The 16,357-nt window shown below is 41.0% G+C and overlaps 1 protein-coding gene across 1 annotated transcript in view; it reads right to left on the minus strand.

Moving 5' to 3' along the window:
• The window catches only part of ACSF3 (acyl-CoA synthetase family member 3), a 226,399-nt gene that overhangs the window by 17,873 nt on the left and 192,169 nt on the right, over window positions 1-16,357 (minus strand). The window contains exons 8-9 of the mRNA XM_012540377.3: window positions 9,605-9,739; window positions 5,887-5,998 (exon numbers count right to left, since the gene is read on the minus strand). Coding sequence (XP_012395831.1) covers window positions 5,887-5,998; window positions 9,605-9,739 — 247 coding nt within the window. The remainder of the gene's footprint in view (window positions 1-5,886; window positions 5,999-9,604; window positions 9,740-16,357) is intronic.

Here is a 16,357-nt window from a genome sequence, read left to right on the forward strand (position 1 = left end):
GGTTAGAATTCACAGGATTTTTGTGGCTCTGGAGAAAGGGAGGGGACATGGGGGATGGGAAACTAGGAAAAGTCCAGGGTTGCGGGTTTGAGGTTTAGTTACATACCTGTTAATAAAAACAAAAAACCTTCTCAACTGCCAAGTTGAAACAAGTAGATTTCCTTTCTTGAGAGATTTTTGGGCTGTGATTTAGATTACATCTAGGGAAAAAAATGTGTTCTGTGCACGTGTATTAGGGGGCTAGAAGCAAATCCACAGGGTTCAGGTAGCCCCACTAGGAAGCCAAGCTGAATTCAGATCACCTGCTGGCTTCAAGCAGCTCTGGTCCAGTAACTCAATTAGAGCACCTGAGTAATGGCACCAATCAACCGACCAACATTCATTAAACCCCTCTTGTATACTGTTCTAGAATCTGGGAGCACACACACACACACACACACACACACACACACACTGAAAAATCTCCAAAAAAGAAATCAAGGAAAAGTTCCCTGCTACAGGGCTGTTTGGACAGGGAAACCTGCCTGACTACCACCATCCTGAGAAAGACAAAAGGACTGTACAAGAAAAAAAAATGACCGGAGGGATTCCATTTGTCATTGATTAATAATGCAGCATGGAGCAAAGGGAGAAGGGCACCAATCACCATTTTAGCACCTTTAAAACACAAGCTCCTCCAGCCTCTTCTTCTCCCTCATTGCCGTAGCAGCAAGGGCTGAGGAGGACCCCTGGGATGAGACTTTACTGGCAGGGGACTGTCAGGCTGCTGTCCAGCTTCACTCTGGGGGGCTGGCGATGAGCCAGAAGAAAGGCAGGGGCCAGTGAAGAGCAACGGGGACCCAGGACACAAGGGGCAGCAAGCCCTCAGCCTCTCCTTCCCCCTCTCCCCGAAAGCTGGGCATGGTTTCTGGATGAAGATGGAGCTCTCCGTGCAGGGCGAGGTGCTTTGGGGAGCCTCACAGAGCTCAGCTATGACTTTAAAGGACTAGATACACAGAAAAGGCCTGCCATGACCCAGCGCAAGCAGGAGGCCAGCCTGAAAGGCCGGGAACGAGCCATGGCTCTGTAGCCAGGCTGTTATTTTTCATGTCACTGCTAGGAGAGAAGTTTGGAATCATTAGCCTCCCGTCACATCCCATCAGGAGCTTAATAAATTCCTCTGGACATCAACAATGACCCCTCCTGCCACAGAGCACCTTTTTCTAGTGATGGAAAAGTGAGTGCGAGCTCAGTGGGGACAAAACAGAGGGGGAGCTTGTGGCTCACTCCTCTGGCTCAGCTTCATGTTATGTGGAGGCTCTGAAGCAAAACAAGTCATACTCTCAACGGATACAGTCACCCTCCCTCAACACAACGACAACCCCAAAGGAGAAGGACCCAGGCCTGGGGGGAGCACAAGGAGCCACAGCTGCACCACAGCTCCCGGCCTCAATCAGCCCCTTCCCCTGGACTTGCTCTGAGCACATGCTCTTCTTTCCCAGCACTACCACCACATATAAAGCACTCTCTGGATACCAAGGGCCCGTTGCACTGCCTGGCTCTCTCTCAAATGTCCTGGCAGCAGTGTGGACGCAATCATTTGCCATTGGTTTCAGCTAATCATGATAGCCCCTGCCTGAGCTCCCCCTGAGCTCTGTATCCCAGTGTCTTGTTCTTGCTTTTCTGGCAGCTGATAACCCTGGGAGGATTCCATGCATTTGCATTGAGTTTTATGACCTGGTTAAATCCTCCTGAAAGACAAGCTCAGCTATGAGAAGTGAACAGCATCTTTTCTTTAAAAAAAAGTCTCTTAGCCTGGGTCCTGGATTGGACTCCAAGTAAGAAAGTATGATTAAACCCTGGGAAGTGCTGCAGAAGGGAGACCCACAAATCTCTAGCCAGGGAGGGTCTGTCATGGAGGATGGATGACCATTTAGCTGGAGACCTTCTTAGCATTGGGGGAAGGACCAGAAGACCTCAAAGGAAGATCCCAGAGAAAGAGCCAGAAAGAACAGGTCTGCAGGACCAGGTTTGCCTTGCCCCGCTGATGGGAAATACAGACTATCAGCCTCCTCTGAACCTTCTTTTGGATACTAAAGGGTTAACGTGTGATTTGCCTTGAATGCTAGACAGACAGCAGAACTTTGCACCTGGGGAGCCGGACTCTGGGAAGCTGTCTCCAGGAAGGCTCTCAGCCTAGGGTGCTTGAGAAGCAGCCCACCCCCCTTCTCCCTCCAAACCAAAGTAATTGTTTAATCAAAGCAGCAACCGGCCAACCAGAATCTTCCTTGCCTTTGTTAAACTGTAGTCTTCCAACTGTGATTTTGCAAATCCAGGGGAATCTTTAATTGCCCAGCTGTGCCGCCCCTGATGAAACAAGGATTCCTACTGTTTGTGAAATCATGTTGGACGCGCCAAAAATATCTTTAGCGCTAAGGAGAAGGAGGCGAATTGGGGTGGGAAGTGATGGGGGAAGGGGGACCAGGAGGAAGGTTTCTTGGGTAAATTGGAAATGGCTTGCCCATTTCCACTTTGCTTGAAAATTTCCCACCAAGATTCTCTGCTTTTAGACCCTGGGCTTTGTCCAGAATTGTGACCAGTACTACCTAACAAGTAACAGCAGTTGTGGGGAGACTAGTGCCTTGATCCCTGAGAGACTACAAGAGGTCAAGAGAGAACAGAGATCATCAAGCTCTTTCTGGGGAAGAAATGGGAGAGAACATTGTCAGAGGGAAGAAGGGACTAAGAACCATGGCAAGTTTAGGCAAAAAGAAGAGAAAAAGAAGGGGGAGATGAGGAGAAAGGAGGAAGAGCAGAGTCTGCTTATCAGACTGCCTTTAAGAAGGTCTTAGGCTGTGACTGTCTCTAGGGAAGTCTAGTGACGATGCAGACTGACAATAAGAATGCAGATGACCTCCCCATCTCCTGGCACCGAGTGGTGGACCAGAGGTGCAGAACGAAGCATACATTTTTAGTATTTGTGAATTCTATTTATTTATTTGTTGCAAGAGAAGGCTCTTATTTGGCAGGGGGTGAATAGGTGGGTAGGGGAGGGCAGTTAGAGTAATACCAAAAAAGAAAAGTGTGTCAAAGAGTGAAAAGAACAGAAAGAAGGGGGACCAAAAAAATCACAATCACATGAAACAGAATACACATCAATAGAAACTCATGGTCTCATATACAACTTCTTTTTTTGGTTCTTTGGAGATGGAAATGTTTGTTGATATTAACATCCAGATAAGAAAAGAGAGACATTTCAAGAATAAGTGGGCAAAAGCATCCTATGTTTTAGGGACACTTGGTCTCTTAAGATGGTAGGAATCCAAAGAGGGCAGTGAGTGGCTCCCTTTGCCAATGCTCATCAGGCAAGTGTGGTATATGGCAGGGCAGTCACATTACGGAGGGAGGAGGGCAGGCAGCTTCAGGGGTGAGGCGCTCAGGAGTCAAATTTGCTTTCAAACAAAGACAATTGAGGTCTCCACACTTCTGTTTTGAGGGTGAAATAGAGCATTAACTCCCCTCCTCCCCAAGAGTGTTTGCATTTTAGAGCAGGCCTTTGGAACAGAGCTAATTAACAATCTTGCTCCTGATCTGGGGGCAAGAGAGGAATAAAGAAATAAGGAATCTGTCTGCTTCTTCACAAATATTCCTTCTCTATGCCTCTCATCCTGAATAATTTATTTCTACAGCTGGATTTACTTTGCATCTCAGTTCCATCCACATGGATTTCTCTGAGAGAGTCAAACACATTTTCCCCCCTTTGGATTTCTTCTCCAGATTGAGAAAGATATCCATTACTTGTTAACCCCCAAAGGTTCTGCCCAATATGTTCCCATTTGTCTGCCCACAACGCTCCATTCTGTACGTCAAGTCCAGGTTCCCTGAGGTCATACTGGAGGAAATACTTCCAAATTTGGTTTAAAAGACTTCTCAGTCCTCAATAGTGAGAATAAGGAGAAGATTTATATCTTTTTAAGTGTAATTTCTATTAGGTACTCAAGGACTAACTTTTATATTAAGAGGAGAAAAGGTGGAGATAGTGGACAATGCTTGAATTTTACTCTCACTGAAATTGGTTCAAAGAGGGAAGAAGACACACACACACTCAGTTGGATATAAAAATCTATTTTTTCCAGTGGGGAAAGAGGAGAAGGGGATATAACAAAGATAGGGGGAGTGGATTAAGGGAGGCATTGGTCAGAAGCAAAATAGACAAGAGGAGGGACAGGATAAAAAGAGAAAGAGAAGGATAAGCAGAAGAAAATAGAATGGAGAGAAATACACATTTATTGATCATAACTGAAGATGAATGGGATGAGCTCACCCATAAAATGGAAGCAGATAGTAGAATGGATTAGAAGCCAGAATCCAACAATATGTTGTTTACAAGAGACACACTTGAAACTGAAAAACATATATAAAGAGAAAACAAAGGGCTGGAGCAGTATCTATCATATTTCAGTAGAAGTAAAAAAGGGAGGGATAGCAATCATGATATCACACAAAAGCAAAGACAAAAATAGACCTAATTAAAAGAAATAATTGGGGAAACTATAATTTGCTAAAAAGTACCACAGAAAATGAAGAAATATCAAAAACATTTAAGGGCAATTTTCTCTGATAAAGGCCTCATTTCTCAAACATATAGGGAAATGGTCAAATTTATAAAAATAAGAGCCATCCCCAACTGATACATGGTCAAACAATAATAAAGAAATAAAAATTATCTATAGTTATATGAAAAATGTTCTAAATTAGATTAGATTGTTGATTAGGGAAAAATAAATTAAAACAACTCTGAGATACCACCTCACTTCTATGAAAAATGACAAATGCTGGAGGGAATGAGGGAAAATATGTATATTAATAAATTGTTGATGTAGTTATGAACTAGTCCAATCATTCTGCAGAACTATACCCTAAATTTGGAACTATACCCAAAGAGTTATAAGACTGTGCATTTCCTTTGACCAGCAATACCATTATTCATTCTGTATCCCAAAGAGATTTTAAAAAAGATAAAAAAAATCTATATGTACAAAAATATTTATGGCACTCGTTTAGTATTGACAATGAATAGGAAATTGAGGGGATGCTCATCAGTTAAGAAATGGCTGAACAAGTTATGACACATGATTGTGATGAAGTACTTCTGAGTTACAGTGGTTTCAGAAAAAATATGGTGAAACCTATATGAATTGATGCAAAGTGAAGTGAGAAGAAATGGGAGATCATTGTGCACAGTAACAACAATGATGGAATGATAAACTGAGAAAGACATAGCTACTCTGATTAATTCAGTGATCCAAGGCATTTCCAAAGGCATTATGATGAAAAAATCCACTTCCATAAATAGAACTGATGAATTCTGACTGCAAATTGAAGTACAATTTTCTTGCTTTTTTGGTGATATGGCTAATATTACAATATGTTTTGCATATATAAATGGTATCATTTTTGCTTGCCTTCCCGGGGGTGAAAGAGCTGGGAAGGAAAAAGAGAATTTGGAACTCAAAGTTTAAAAAAGAGGGGCAGCTAAATGGTACAGTGGCTAGAGTACCAGCCCTGGAGTTAGGAGGGCCTGAGTCCATATGTGATCTCAGACACTTAGTATCTGTATCACCCTGGGCAAGGCCCCTCAAAACAAACAAACATATTTAAGAAGAAAAGGATGTTAAAAATAAATAATAAAAATTTTAGAAAAGTATAGGCTCTATTTACCTGAGCTAGAGAGAAATGGTTATGGGGCAGGGGGAAAAGAAGGTGAGGAGTGTTTACCTAGCGAACAATCTCCAAATCATGCTGTATGTATAGTGACCCTAGACTCTTATGTAGGCTGATCTAAAACTGGTTTAGGAGGACGCCAGGAATAATGTAGTGTGTGTGGTTCTCAAATAATTTCCATACCTTGCCCATTCTTTCAGGTCCTTGTAAGAAAGTGACTGGCCTTCACGAAGCTTGATCACGGCAGCAATCCGTTGGCCCCATGTCATATCTGGAACGCCGATGACAGCCACGTCTGTGGACAAAAGAAGTGGTCTGAAGACACTCTGAAAAGCTGAGGATATAGTGAAAAATATCTAGAAGGTTCAGCTAATAAATCAAATAATGAACATGGCAGAAGGAATACCTTAATGCTGTGCAGACTTTTAGAAGAGTTAGCAATATAGTCAGTGTTGGAAGCCCAAGTTGAAATAATACTAGTAATAGCTAACAACTAGTATTTATTTAGTGCTTTAAGGTCTGCAAGATACTTCATAAATATTATTTCAATTTATCTTCACAACAACCATGGAGTAGGGGGAGGTAATCTTATTATTTCCATTTTAGAGATGAAGAAAATAGGGTGATGTGACTTACTGAGGGTAACACAAGTACTATCTGAGGCTAAATTTGCACTCACAAAAATGAGTCTTTCTCACTTGAGGCCTGGCCTGGAGTCCACTGTGCCACCTGGCTGCCTGTCCTTTCTTATAGAATGGTAATTAATAGTCTATTAAATTCATAATTTTTTTCGCCATTCTCCCACCAACATGCATCTGCTTTGTTTCCTGTTCTCTGCTACCACAGAAGGGGCTAAGATAAATATTTTAGTGCCTATGGGGACCTTCTCTTATCAGTGACTCCCTTGGGGTTTTATGTCTCATAATAGAATCTCTGAATCAAAGGGTATGGGCATTGCAGCCACTTTATTTGCATAATTCCAAATTGCTTCACAAAACGGCTGGACTAAGTCACAGCTCCATCAACAGCAAGCAGTGGGCCTATGTTTCCACAAACCCTCCAACGCGGATATTTCCATCTTTTGTCATTTTTTACCATTTTGGTGGGTATAAAGTTAAAGCTCAGGGTTGTTTTGATTTGCACTTCTTTTATTGTTAGCAATTTGGAGCCTGCTTTTATATGATTGGCAATAGTCTACAATTCTGTTTATTCCTATCTTTTGGTGTACTCAATTGTTCCAGTCTATAGGAACACTGTTTTAACAGTTTAACAGATCTAGTAAAGAATGAATATAATCTTAAAAGGAGACAGAGGTATCTTTAAGGTCAAAAATCACCAGTCTCTCTAGTCCCACTTGTTCTTAATCAGTCCTTGATTCTTAACCAAAATGACACCCCAAATTTTTAATTCAGCTTCTTCCCCATTATACTAAATAAAATGATCACTGAATAATTGACCATGACTGAACCCCTTAAAGTGACTCTGCTTTATTCTCTGGTTTTTCTAGATGACATTATGGACTTCTAGGACATTCAGGATGATGATCTAGGATCCAGATTATGACGTGATCACTAATACCATAACCAAAACTCTTCAATATTTAAATTTTGATATTAAGAGGCTATGGCATGAATAATAGTATAGTATTGCTCAAAGAAAAATCCAGGATAGTTATCAGGGTTCTTTTTCTTTTTCTTTTTTGTGAGGTAGCAGCCCTTTACTGAAACTATGGATGTGCTGGACTTTTGGTCCCTGAAGACTGAAAACAACATAGAGATGCATTGGCCATAGCTGGTGACATGGGGTGGAGTGAGGGGTACCTGCTCCTGGATATAGGAGCAGCATAAATACTGCATGGGACTGGCAGCAGGAGCTTCAGGGGGAAATGCCCTCCCTTGCCCTGGGCTTTGTTTCATCCTCAGAAAACCCAAGTCTCTCTAATATAAAATGATGCACAAGGAAGCGAGGAGGATGTGTATGATGATAAGAGATGTGCTAGCACTGCCACCGGCCATCAGGAAAGACCACAAGACTCGCCAGACACAATGGCCTGAGCTGACCGAATCCTGAGACCCGGTGCTGAGCTGAGGCTCACAGCAGTGCTGCCGGAGAGGTCCAGGGGGTGGTCACTTCTCCCTCAGGGCTTTTTCTGATGGTTAATTTTCATCTCCTCCACTGAGTCCCTTTTCCAATGTGATTTTATTAATGGAGGTATATACTCTGCAACTTACACTTCACATTTACAATTACATACAATTTACAAATTACATGCAACTTAGGAGATATTCTTTGAGAATTTTAAGCCTAATAATAATATTATTATTTTCCCAATTACATGTAAAGATGGTTTTCTTTGATTTTTGTAAGATTTTGAGTTCTTTGAACTTACCAAAATCAGTGTTTAGATTATCACTGAACTTGCCAGAATTCGAATCCAGTGGACTAGCCCAGGGTCCCTCCAAGCCACAGGAAGACAGTGGAAAAGGAATTTAGTGAAGGTAAAGAACATTACCATCAGAAGCCAATGGGGTGACCATCAGAGAGATGGAATAATATGTCCCAAGGCAATGATCACTCATTGTTGGGATTATTTTAAATGGCCCGACTTGATGAATATGTGGAATTCAGGGAACCATTAGAAGATCTGTATGAACTGATGTAGACTAAAATGAGCAGAACCAAAAGAATATAAGGACTACAACGATGTAAATGAGAGGAAGCCAGCTTCAGAATAATAAATAAAATAACGTTAGTCCTGAAGGATAGATAGAATAAGCCCTTCTTTTCTCCACAGAGAGTGAGCTTGTCTAGGGTGGGATTACAAAATCCTGTGTATATATATGTGTGTGTGTGTGTGTGTGTGTATATATATATATATATAAAATCATATATATATGATCATTGTACCAGGTATCTCTGCTTAAATTTTTTTTGGGGGGAGTAAGTGGTTATAAAGGAGGATTCAATCTGAAAGAGTTCCCCTCCCCAACTGATGATGATGCAAAGACAAATGACATTAACAAAACTTAATTTTTGGTCAAATTTGGCCAGGAAGAAGTGATGAGAAAACGTACTTTTCTCCTTTCTCTGAAGAGGCATAGAATGCTGGGTATGGAAGACTGAATGTATTATCTTCGATGTATTGGTCAATTTTGCATAACTATCTTTTGATCTCTTTTCCATTTTATTCTTTCCTATAAGGGATGACTCTGAAGAGGTGACAGAAAAAGCTGTTAGCTGCTCCAGAGGAGAGAGTGCAGGTTTTGGAGTTAGGAATCCCTAAGTTTACCTCCTTCTTCAGACATTGGAATATTGGGGTGCTTATTCTCTGTCTGCCTCGGTTTATTCAACCATAAAAGGGGCTAACAATAGCAACCACCTCCCAGAGTTGTTGTGAGCATCAAATGATACGATATAGGGCATTTTAGCCCAGCAACTCTAAAAGTGTTCTACATAACTATTATTATTATTATTTCTTTTGGAAATGAAGATGATGTAAAATTTTAAAAATTTACTAAAATTAAAGATCACACATAAATTTTTTTAAACTCTAAAAATGAGCCAGTATGGTGGTGCACATCTATGACCCCTTCTATTGCACACAGTAGGTACTTTACTGATTGATTGGTTACTATTGGGGGAAGCTGAGGACAGTGGGTCACTTGAGTGTGGGGCTAAAACCAATAAAGTATCTCAACTAAGTCCAGCACACTGGAGAGAGGCTACCAGGCTGCCTAAGGAGAGGAAAAGCAGCCCTGATTAGAAAAATGGAGCAGAGTAAAAATTCTGTATTTATCAGCCCTGGCACTGGGCCAATAAAGGGTTGTTGCATTTCTAGTCCAGGTGAAAGAGGGAGTCCCTTCAGATAAGTGGAGAAGAACCTGGTAGAGTAGACACTTACCCAGGATATTCGGATGGCTCAGTAAGTGGCGCTCCACTTCCAGAGCACTAATTTTATATCCCCCACTCTTAATGATGTCCACAGATGTCCGGCCCATGATCCAATACCTGTTTTCCTTATATACAGCTGTATCTCCTACAAAAAAGAGGCAAATTCTGTTAGTGTTTATGCCTTGAACAATACCGCTTGTTAACTTTGTTAAACTTCGGTTTACTGGATAATTCCATTATATTAAGTTGAGGTTTTCTTGTCTTAAGTTGTGGGATTAAATGTGACTTTTAAAACAAACTTATTTTAATAGTACATTATTTTCTCAATTACATGTAAAAATGGTTTTAAACTTTCATTTTTGTAAGATTTTGAGTTCTAATTTTTTTTCTCCCTCCCTTACCTCCCTCTTCTGCTAATCAACAAGCAATCTGATATAGGTTATATGTGTACATTTGCTTTTAACATATTTCCATATGAGTCATGTTGGGAAGGAGAAATCAGAACAAAAGGGAAAAATTATGAGAAAGAAAAACAAAACAAAACAAAAATGGAAAAAGAAGTGAAAATAGTATGATTTGATCCACATCCAGTCTCCAGTCTCCACAGTTCCCTCTAGATGCAGACGATATCTTCCATCCAAAATTTATTGGGCTTTCTTTCCTTGGATCAATGAATCACGGAGAAGACCCAAATCTATTACAGTTGATCATCCCATAATCTGGCTATTACTGTACAATGTTTTCCTGGTTCTGCTCACTTCCCTTAGTATCAGTTCATGTAGGTCTCTCCAGGCTTTTCTGAAATCAGCCTGTTCATCATTTCTCACAGAATGACGGTATTCCATTACATTCATATACCCAAACTTACTCAGCCTTTCCCCAAATGCAGACATATACTTCATTTCTTATTCTTTGCCATTACACAAAAGGCTGCCACAAACATTTTTGCACATGTGGGTCATTTTCCCTCTTTTATGATCTCTTTGGGATACAGGCCCAGTAGTAAGAAGGCTAAACATGACTTCTATTTGATTCATGACAACTCACCACCTGAAACAGGAGTCTTAGCTGGCCGTCCCATCAATGTTGAGAACGGGGCAAGTGGTAATGAGACTTGGATGCCTCCAGAGGCAATGTAAAAGACTTAATGTTGATCACTCAGGCCCCACTAAAGTCCTCCTTCATGTTTCCTTGTGGGTGGAGGGGACAATGACCGCCAGCGGCTAGGCCAGTAAGGCACAAGCTCTGACGGACCCCATCAATCCCAGTATCTTTCCTCTGCTGAGTATCTCCAATTGCTTCACACAAAGTTATCTTGTCTTTTCCATTTCCCCAACATAATGATGCTCCCCCTCAGCAGGCTGGAAGCTCTTGGAGGGCAGGGACATGGCTTTGCTTTTGTCACTATCCCCAGTGAATGGGGCACCTAGGAAGCATTTAATAAATGCTTGTTGACTTGTTGTCCACAAAACTAGAAAGCTCTGTGAAACCCAGGCCTGGGTGTTTATCATCTGGCTGATGGTCTTGTCCTATCACCCAAGAGACGGCCAAATGAACATAGACTAATTATCCCCCCCCTCAAGTGGTCCCAACTTGTCTCTTTTTTTGGGTATTCCTAAAGTACCTGGCACATAGTAGGTGCTCAATAAATGCTTGACGACTGATTCCCCTAAAAGATCTTTTGATCTAAACACTGAGCAGAATCTGAAATCTATATATTTTTTTTCCGCCATTCTTCAATAGAAGAAAGACTTAGCCACGGGAGAAATTAGAAAGGAGCAGCCCAAGCAGGTTTTTTCTGGGAGTATCGGTTATTACTCTCGGAATCTATCCCATCGTCACTGCGTCCCTGACAAAAATCACTAAGTATCTCTGGGGCTGGCTGTCTGCAACGGGGCATGTGAGGCTTGCAACCATACTGCGAATAGCTTTGAGATCCTCAGATTAAGGAGTCCGTAAGGGCAGCCTAAAGCCAGGAGATGTGAATCTGATGACTTCTGAGAGGAGCTGGCAGTTTTTCCAGGCGAGGGAGCGGGAGGAGCTGTAATTATAAAAGGGCATCGATGTCACTGGGGATGATAGGAGAGGAAAGTCAATTCCTTCTGCAGGGTTCAGAAGGAGGGTGGGAGAATGAAAGGAAAGAATAAAGAGTACGGCAGGCTGCTCTGGTAATTAGCCACTCTTCTGGGTCCTGGGAAGATGGAGGAGCGGGGTCATCCCAGCACAACCTGGCTAAATGCTTAACAAACTGTTGCACTTTGATGGCTGCTTAATGTGATTAGTCCTGTTCTGCTAATGCAGCCTTGGCCAACCTGTGGGCCAAGGGCGGAGGGAGGAGGAAGGGGTCCCCTGGCCTCTGATTTAAATTTCAGATTCTTGATGGGAGCACCGGGGGTGGGGTGGGGGGGGGGGGAATCGGCTCTAGCCTAGATGTCAATCTTTCTTCTCTCCTTAACGATGCAAAGTTCCATTGTGTCCACATGCTGAGCTTGAGTCCCCACTGGGGTTTCACTGACAGCCCTTTCTGCAGTGGTCGGAGAGCTCACACACGGGAGCCGGCCATGGTATCCGGGCAGATCAGCAAACTCAGATGTACAGAAGGAGACAGGATTAACGGAGCCCAGGGAGTTCGAGAGCAGGGAAAATTAGGCCGAGGTAAGAAAACTGAGGCATTTGCTGGCAATGGAAAAGCCTTTTGTTCCACGGGTGATTCCATGGCAGGCAAATTCCAAGTTAACCCAGGCCATCATAGAGGCTGTCCACTTGCTTTGGAAAAGTAAACAGAAGGTGGTGCTCCATTAGGAAGGTTTCCAATGTCTAGAGGCAGTGTTTACAACCTAGCAAAGCTCATGGTATGGTAGGAGGAGAATTGCACTGGAAATCCTGCTTTTGACTTTTCTGAGTTCCTTAGTCATATGATCAAGCCATCTAACCTTTCCCTGGCTTGGCTTCCTCATGGGCAAGTAGGCATCATTTTTTAAAATACAATTTATCGAGCTGTTGTTATCTGTTTTACATCACCCAAATTTTCAGTATCCTTTCCTTGTCTTTCTCCCAAAGGATTTTGTCCCATATAAGAAAGATTTTTTGAAGAAAGAAAAAGGGGAAAAATAATCAGCAAAATAGATCAATACACCAGAAAAGTCTGAAAACATATATAACACATCCACTGACTTCTGGCCTCTGTAAAGAAGTGCAGTGGTATATCTTTTCTCTCATCTATGGGACCCATGCTTATTCTTTGTAATTTTGTAAATTTTCTCCTCTGCCCTGCTCCTGACTTTTGAAATCCCAAACCATATATACCTCTGCTGTTGTCTCATCCTGGAACTTCCCTCAGTCCTGGAAGAACAACCATTTAATGGAAATTTAAATGGAAAGACTGACATATACGTTAAAGCTAAGAGCCCCCTGCTTCCCCTATCAAGAGTCTGAAATTAAAGTTGGTGGCCAGAGGACACCTTCCCTCCTCCCTCTGCCTTCGCCTAAAGGTTGGCCAAGGCTGTATTAGTGGAACGGGACTCATTGGTCTTCTCACCCCAGGGCATCCCTCTGCCACTTAAAATAGTGCCTGAACACAGTAATTGCTTAATAAATGCTTGTTTCCTTTCTTTTTTCCTACAAACATTCATATTTAATTGCTTTGTGGCTGTTCTTTCCATTTGCATTATTGTAGTTGATGTGTGTGTGTGTGTGTGTGTGTGTGTGCGCGCGCGTGTGTATTTAACTCTGCTGACTTCCCACTGCATCAGTTCACGTGAGTCTTTCCATGCTTCTCTGAATCCATCATTTTTTAACAGAAATATAATGGGGGCTGCAAACTGCATTGGTGAAGAAATTCCCTCACCAATGCTTCAACATATAAATGTAGTTAGTATTAGCCAGGTAAATCAGGGAAATGGTGAAAAAATGGTTTACTTAGATTTTAAGAAAGCTTTTTTTTTTTTTGAACAATCTTTAATGCTATTGTAATGGAAAATGTAGGGAAATACATTCTAATTCAGTCATGATAACCATGAATGACTCTTTGTGACTCTATTTTGGGTTTTCTTGGTGAAGAGACTCAAATGATTTGTCATTTCCTTCTCAGACGAGGAAACTAAGGTGAAGAAGGGTAAGTAATCTGTGTATGGTAAATTTCTGAGGCCTGATTTGAATTTCGATCTTCTTGACACTAGGTCTGGCACTTTATCCACTACACCATCTACCAACTCCAAAGATGTGGGTTAAGAGATAATATGTTTCATATATTATTTACATATGTATTATATTAGGTTATATTTATTATATTATGTTATACTAGAGTATATTCATGTATAATATATATACATATAATATATATACATATAATATAATATATATAACATATTATATACATATATATACACATATAATATATTTCAGAAAAAGTTGAATGATCCTATAAATAGTCACTAATGATTTGATGTCAACTTGGAATGAATATTCTCTTAGGAGGACCCCAGAAATCAGGTGCTGGTTTTTTAAACTGTTAAACAACATTTGAATTAATGATTTGAACAAAGACATGGATGGCAAGCTTACAAAGCTGAGTAGAGAACTAAAGTAATGGATGATGGAGTCAGAATCCAAAGACATCATAGGAGGCTATAATATTGGGCCAAATTTATTAATTCATTCAATGAGCATTTATAAGTGCCAGTCCAATCAATCTTCTTTTCAGTCACTAAAGTGATTTTTCTCAAAAACACGGGTCCTGAATATGGACCATGCTGGGGAGCAGTTTGGAACTATGATCAAAAAGTTATAAAACTGTGCATACCCTTTGACCCAGCAGTGTTTCTTTTGGGTTTATATCCCAAAGAGATACTAAAGGAGAGAAAGGGATTCACATGTGCAAAAATATCTGTGGCAGCTCTTTTTTGTAGTGACAAGAGACTGGAAACTGAGTGGAAGCCCATTAGTTGGAGAATGGTTGAATAAGTTATGGCATATAAATGTTATGGAATATTATTGTTCTGTAAGAAATGACCAGCAGGATGATTCAGAGAGGCCTAGAGAAACTTACATGAACTGATGCTGAGTGAAATGAGCAGGATCAGGAGATCATTGTACACGGCAACAATAAGACTATACGATGATCAATTCTGATGGATGGGGCCCTCTCCAACAATGAGATGATTCAAAGCAGTTCCATTTGTTCAGTGATGAAGAGAGCCATCTACACCCAGAGACAGAAACATGGGAACTGAGTGTGGACCAGAGAATAGCATTCTCACTCTCTCTGTTGTTATTTGTTTACATTGTTTTTCTTTCTCAGTTTCTTTTCCTTCCTTCTTGATCTGATTTTTCTTGTGCAACAAAATAACTGTATAAATATGTATATGTATATTGGATCTAACATGTATTTCAACATATGTAACATGTATTGGACTACCTGCCATCTAGGGGAGGGGATAGGAGGAAGGAGGGGAAAATTTGGAACAAAAGTTTTTGCAAAAGTCTGTGTTGGAAAAATTACCCATGCATATGCTTTGTAAGTAAAAAGGTTTAATAAAAAAACAAAAACAAAAACATGGATCCTGGGTCCAATCATGTCTCTCTCCTATTCAGTAACCTCCAACACTTCCTATTGTCTTCAGGATCAAATACAAAACCCTGAACTTGGCATTCAAAGCCCTTCATAACTCAGTCCCCTCCTAGGTTTCTAGTCTTTTTATATCTTATTCCCTAACATACACTGATCCAGTGACATTGGCAAGTGATAGATGGCCGTTCCAGGAACAAGACACTCATATCTCTTAGATCCAGGCATTTTTTCCTGCTTGTCCCCTATACCTAAGATCTTCACCTCTATTGCCTTCCCTGCTTCCTTTAAGTCTGAACAAAAAATCCTTTCTTCCACAGGGAGCTTTCCCCAACCTCTCTTAACTGTGATGTCTTTCCTCTTTTAATTTTTTTCTGTTTTGTCCTGAATGTAGCTTATTGTCTTCTCCATTAGATTTTGATTTCCTCGAAGGCAGGCACCCTGTTTCCCTCTTTTTGTATTGCTTATTGCAATTCCTGTCACATAAAAGTCTGATTAATGTTTACTAACTAAATGTTACCATGTTAAGGACACAAAAAGTAAAAAATAGCTCTTGCTTTTAAGTATGTGTATAGAGTATAGAGTATAAGTATATGTATCTGTGCACAGAAAAGTGGACACGGAAATGTACCCAAAGTAATTTCCACTGCATTCTAGGATATGGGTACCAGCAATCGCAGAGTTAAGGAATCCCATAAGATGCCATTTAATAGTGATAAATGCTGTCTTATACTTGAGTTCAAAAACCAACCTCACAAATACAAGATTGGTAGGTATTGTTATGGGAAAACAACTGAGGGATTTCAGCAGACTGCAAAATCTATGAGTCAGTATGTGAGAGAGCAGCTGAAAAAGTTAATGTAATTGGAGGCTTTGGTGAGAAGCCTGGTATTCAGGAATAGTGCCGTGACAACATCACTGTCTACTCTGTCTGAGTTCATTTGTGGGCTCCACATTTTAGGAAGGGCACTGATGAATGAGACAGTGCCAGGTCAGAGAGCAGCTAGGATCATAAAGGACCTCAAGACCATGCCATATGAAGAATGTTAAAGAGCCAGGGATATTCAGCCTGGAGAGGAAAAGATTCAGGGTGAGGTAAGATAATTGTCTTCAAATCTCTGACAGGCCATCACATGGACAAGGGAATAAACTTTTTTTTTTTTTTTTTAAATTTTGCTTGGTCTCAGCGGCCAGAAC

This window comes from Sarcophilus harrisii, chromosome 2, assembly GCF_902635505.1.
Source record: "Sarcophilus harrisii chromosome 2, mSarHar1.11, whole genome shotgun sequence".
NCBI classification, from domain to species: Eukaryota; Metazoa; Chordata; class Mammalia; order Dasyuromorphia; family Dasyuridae; genus Sarcophilus; species Sarcophilus harrisii.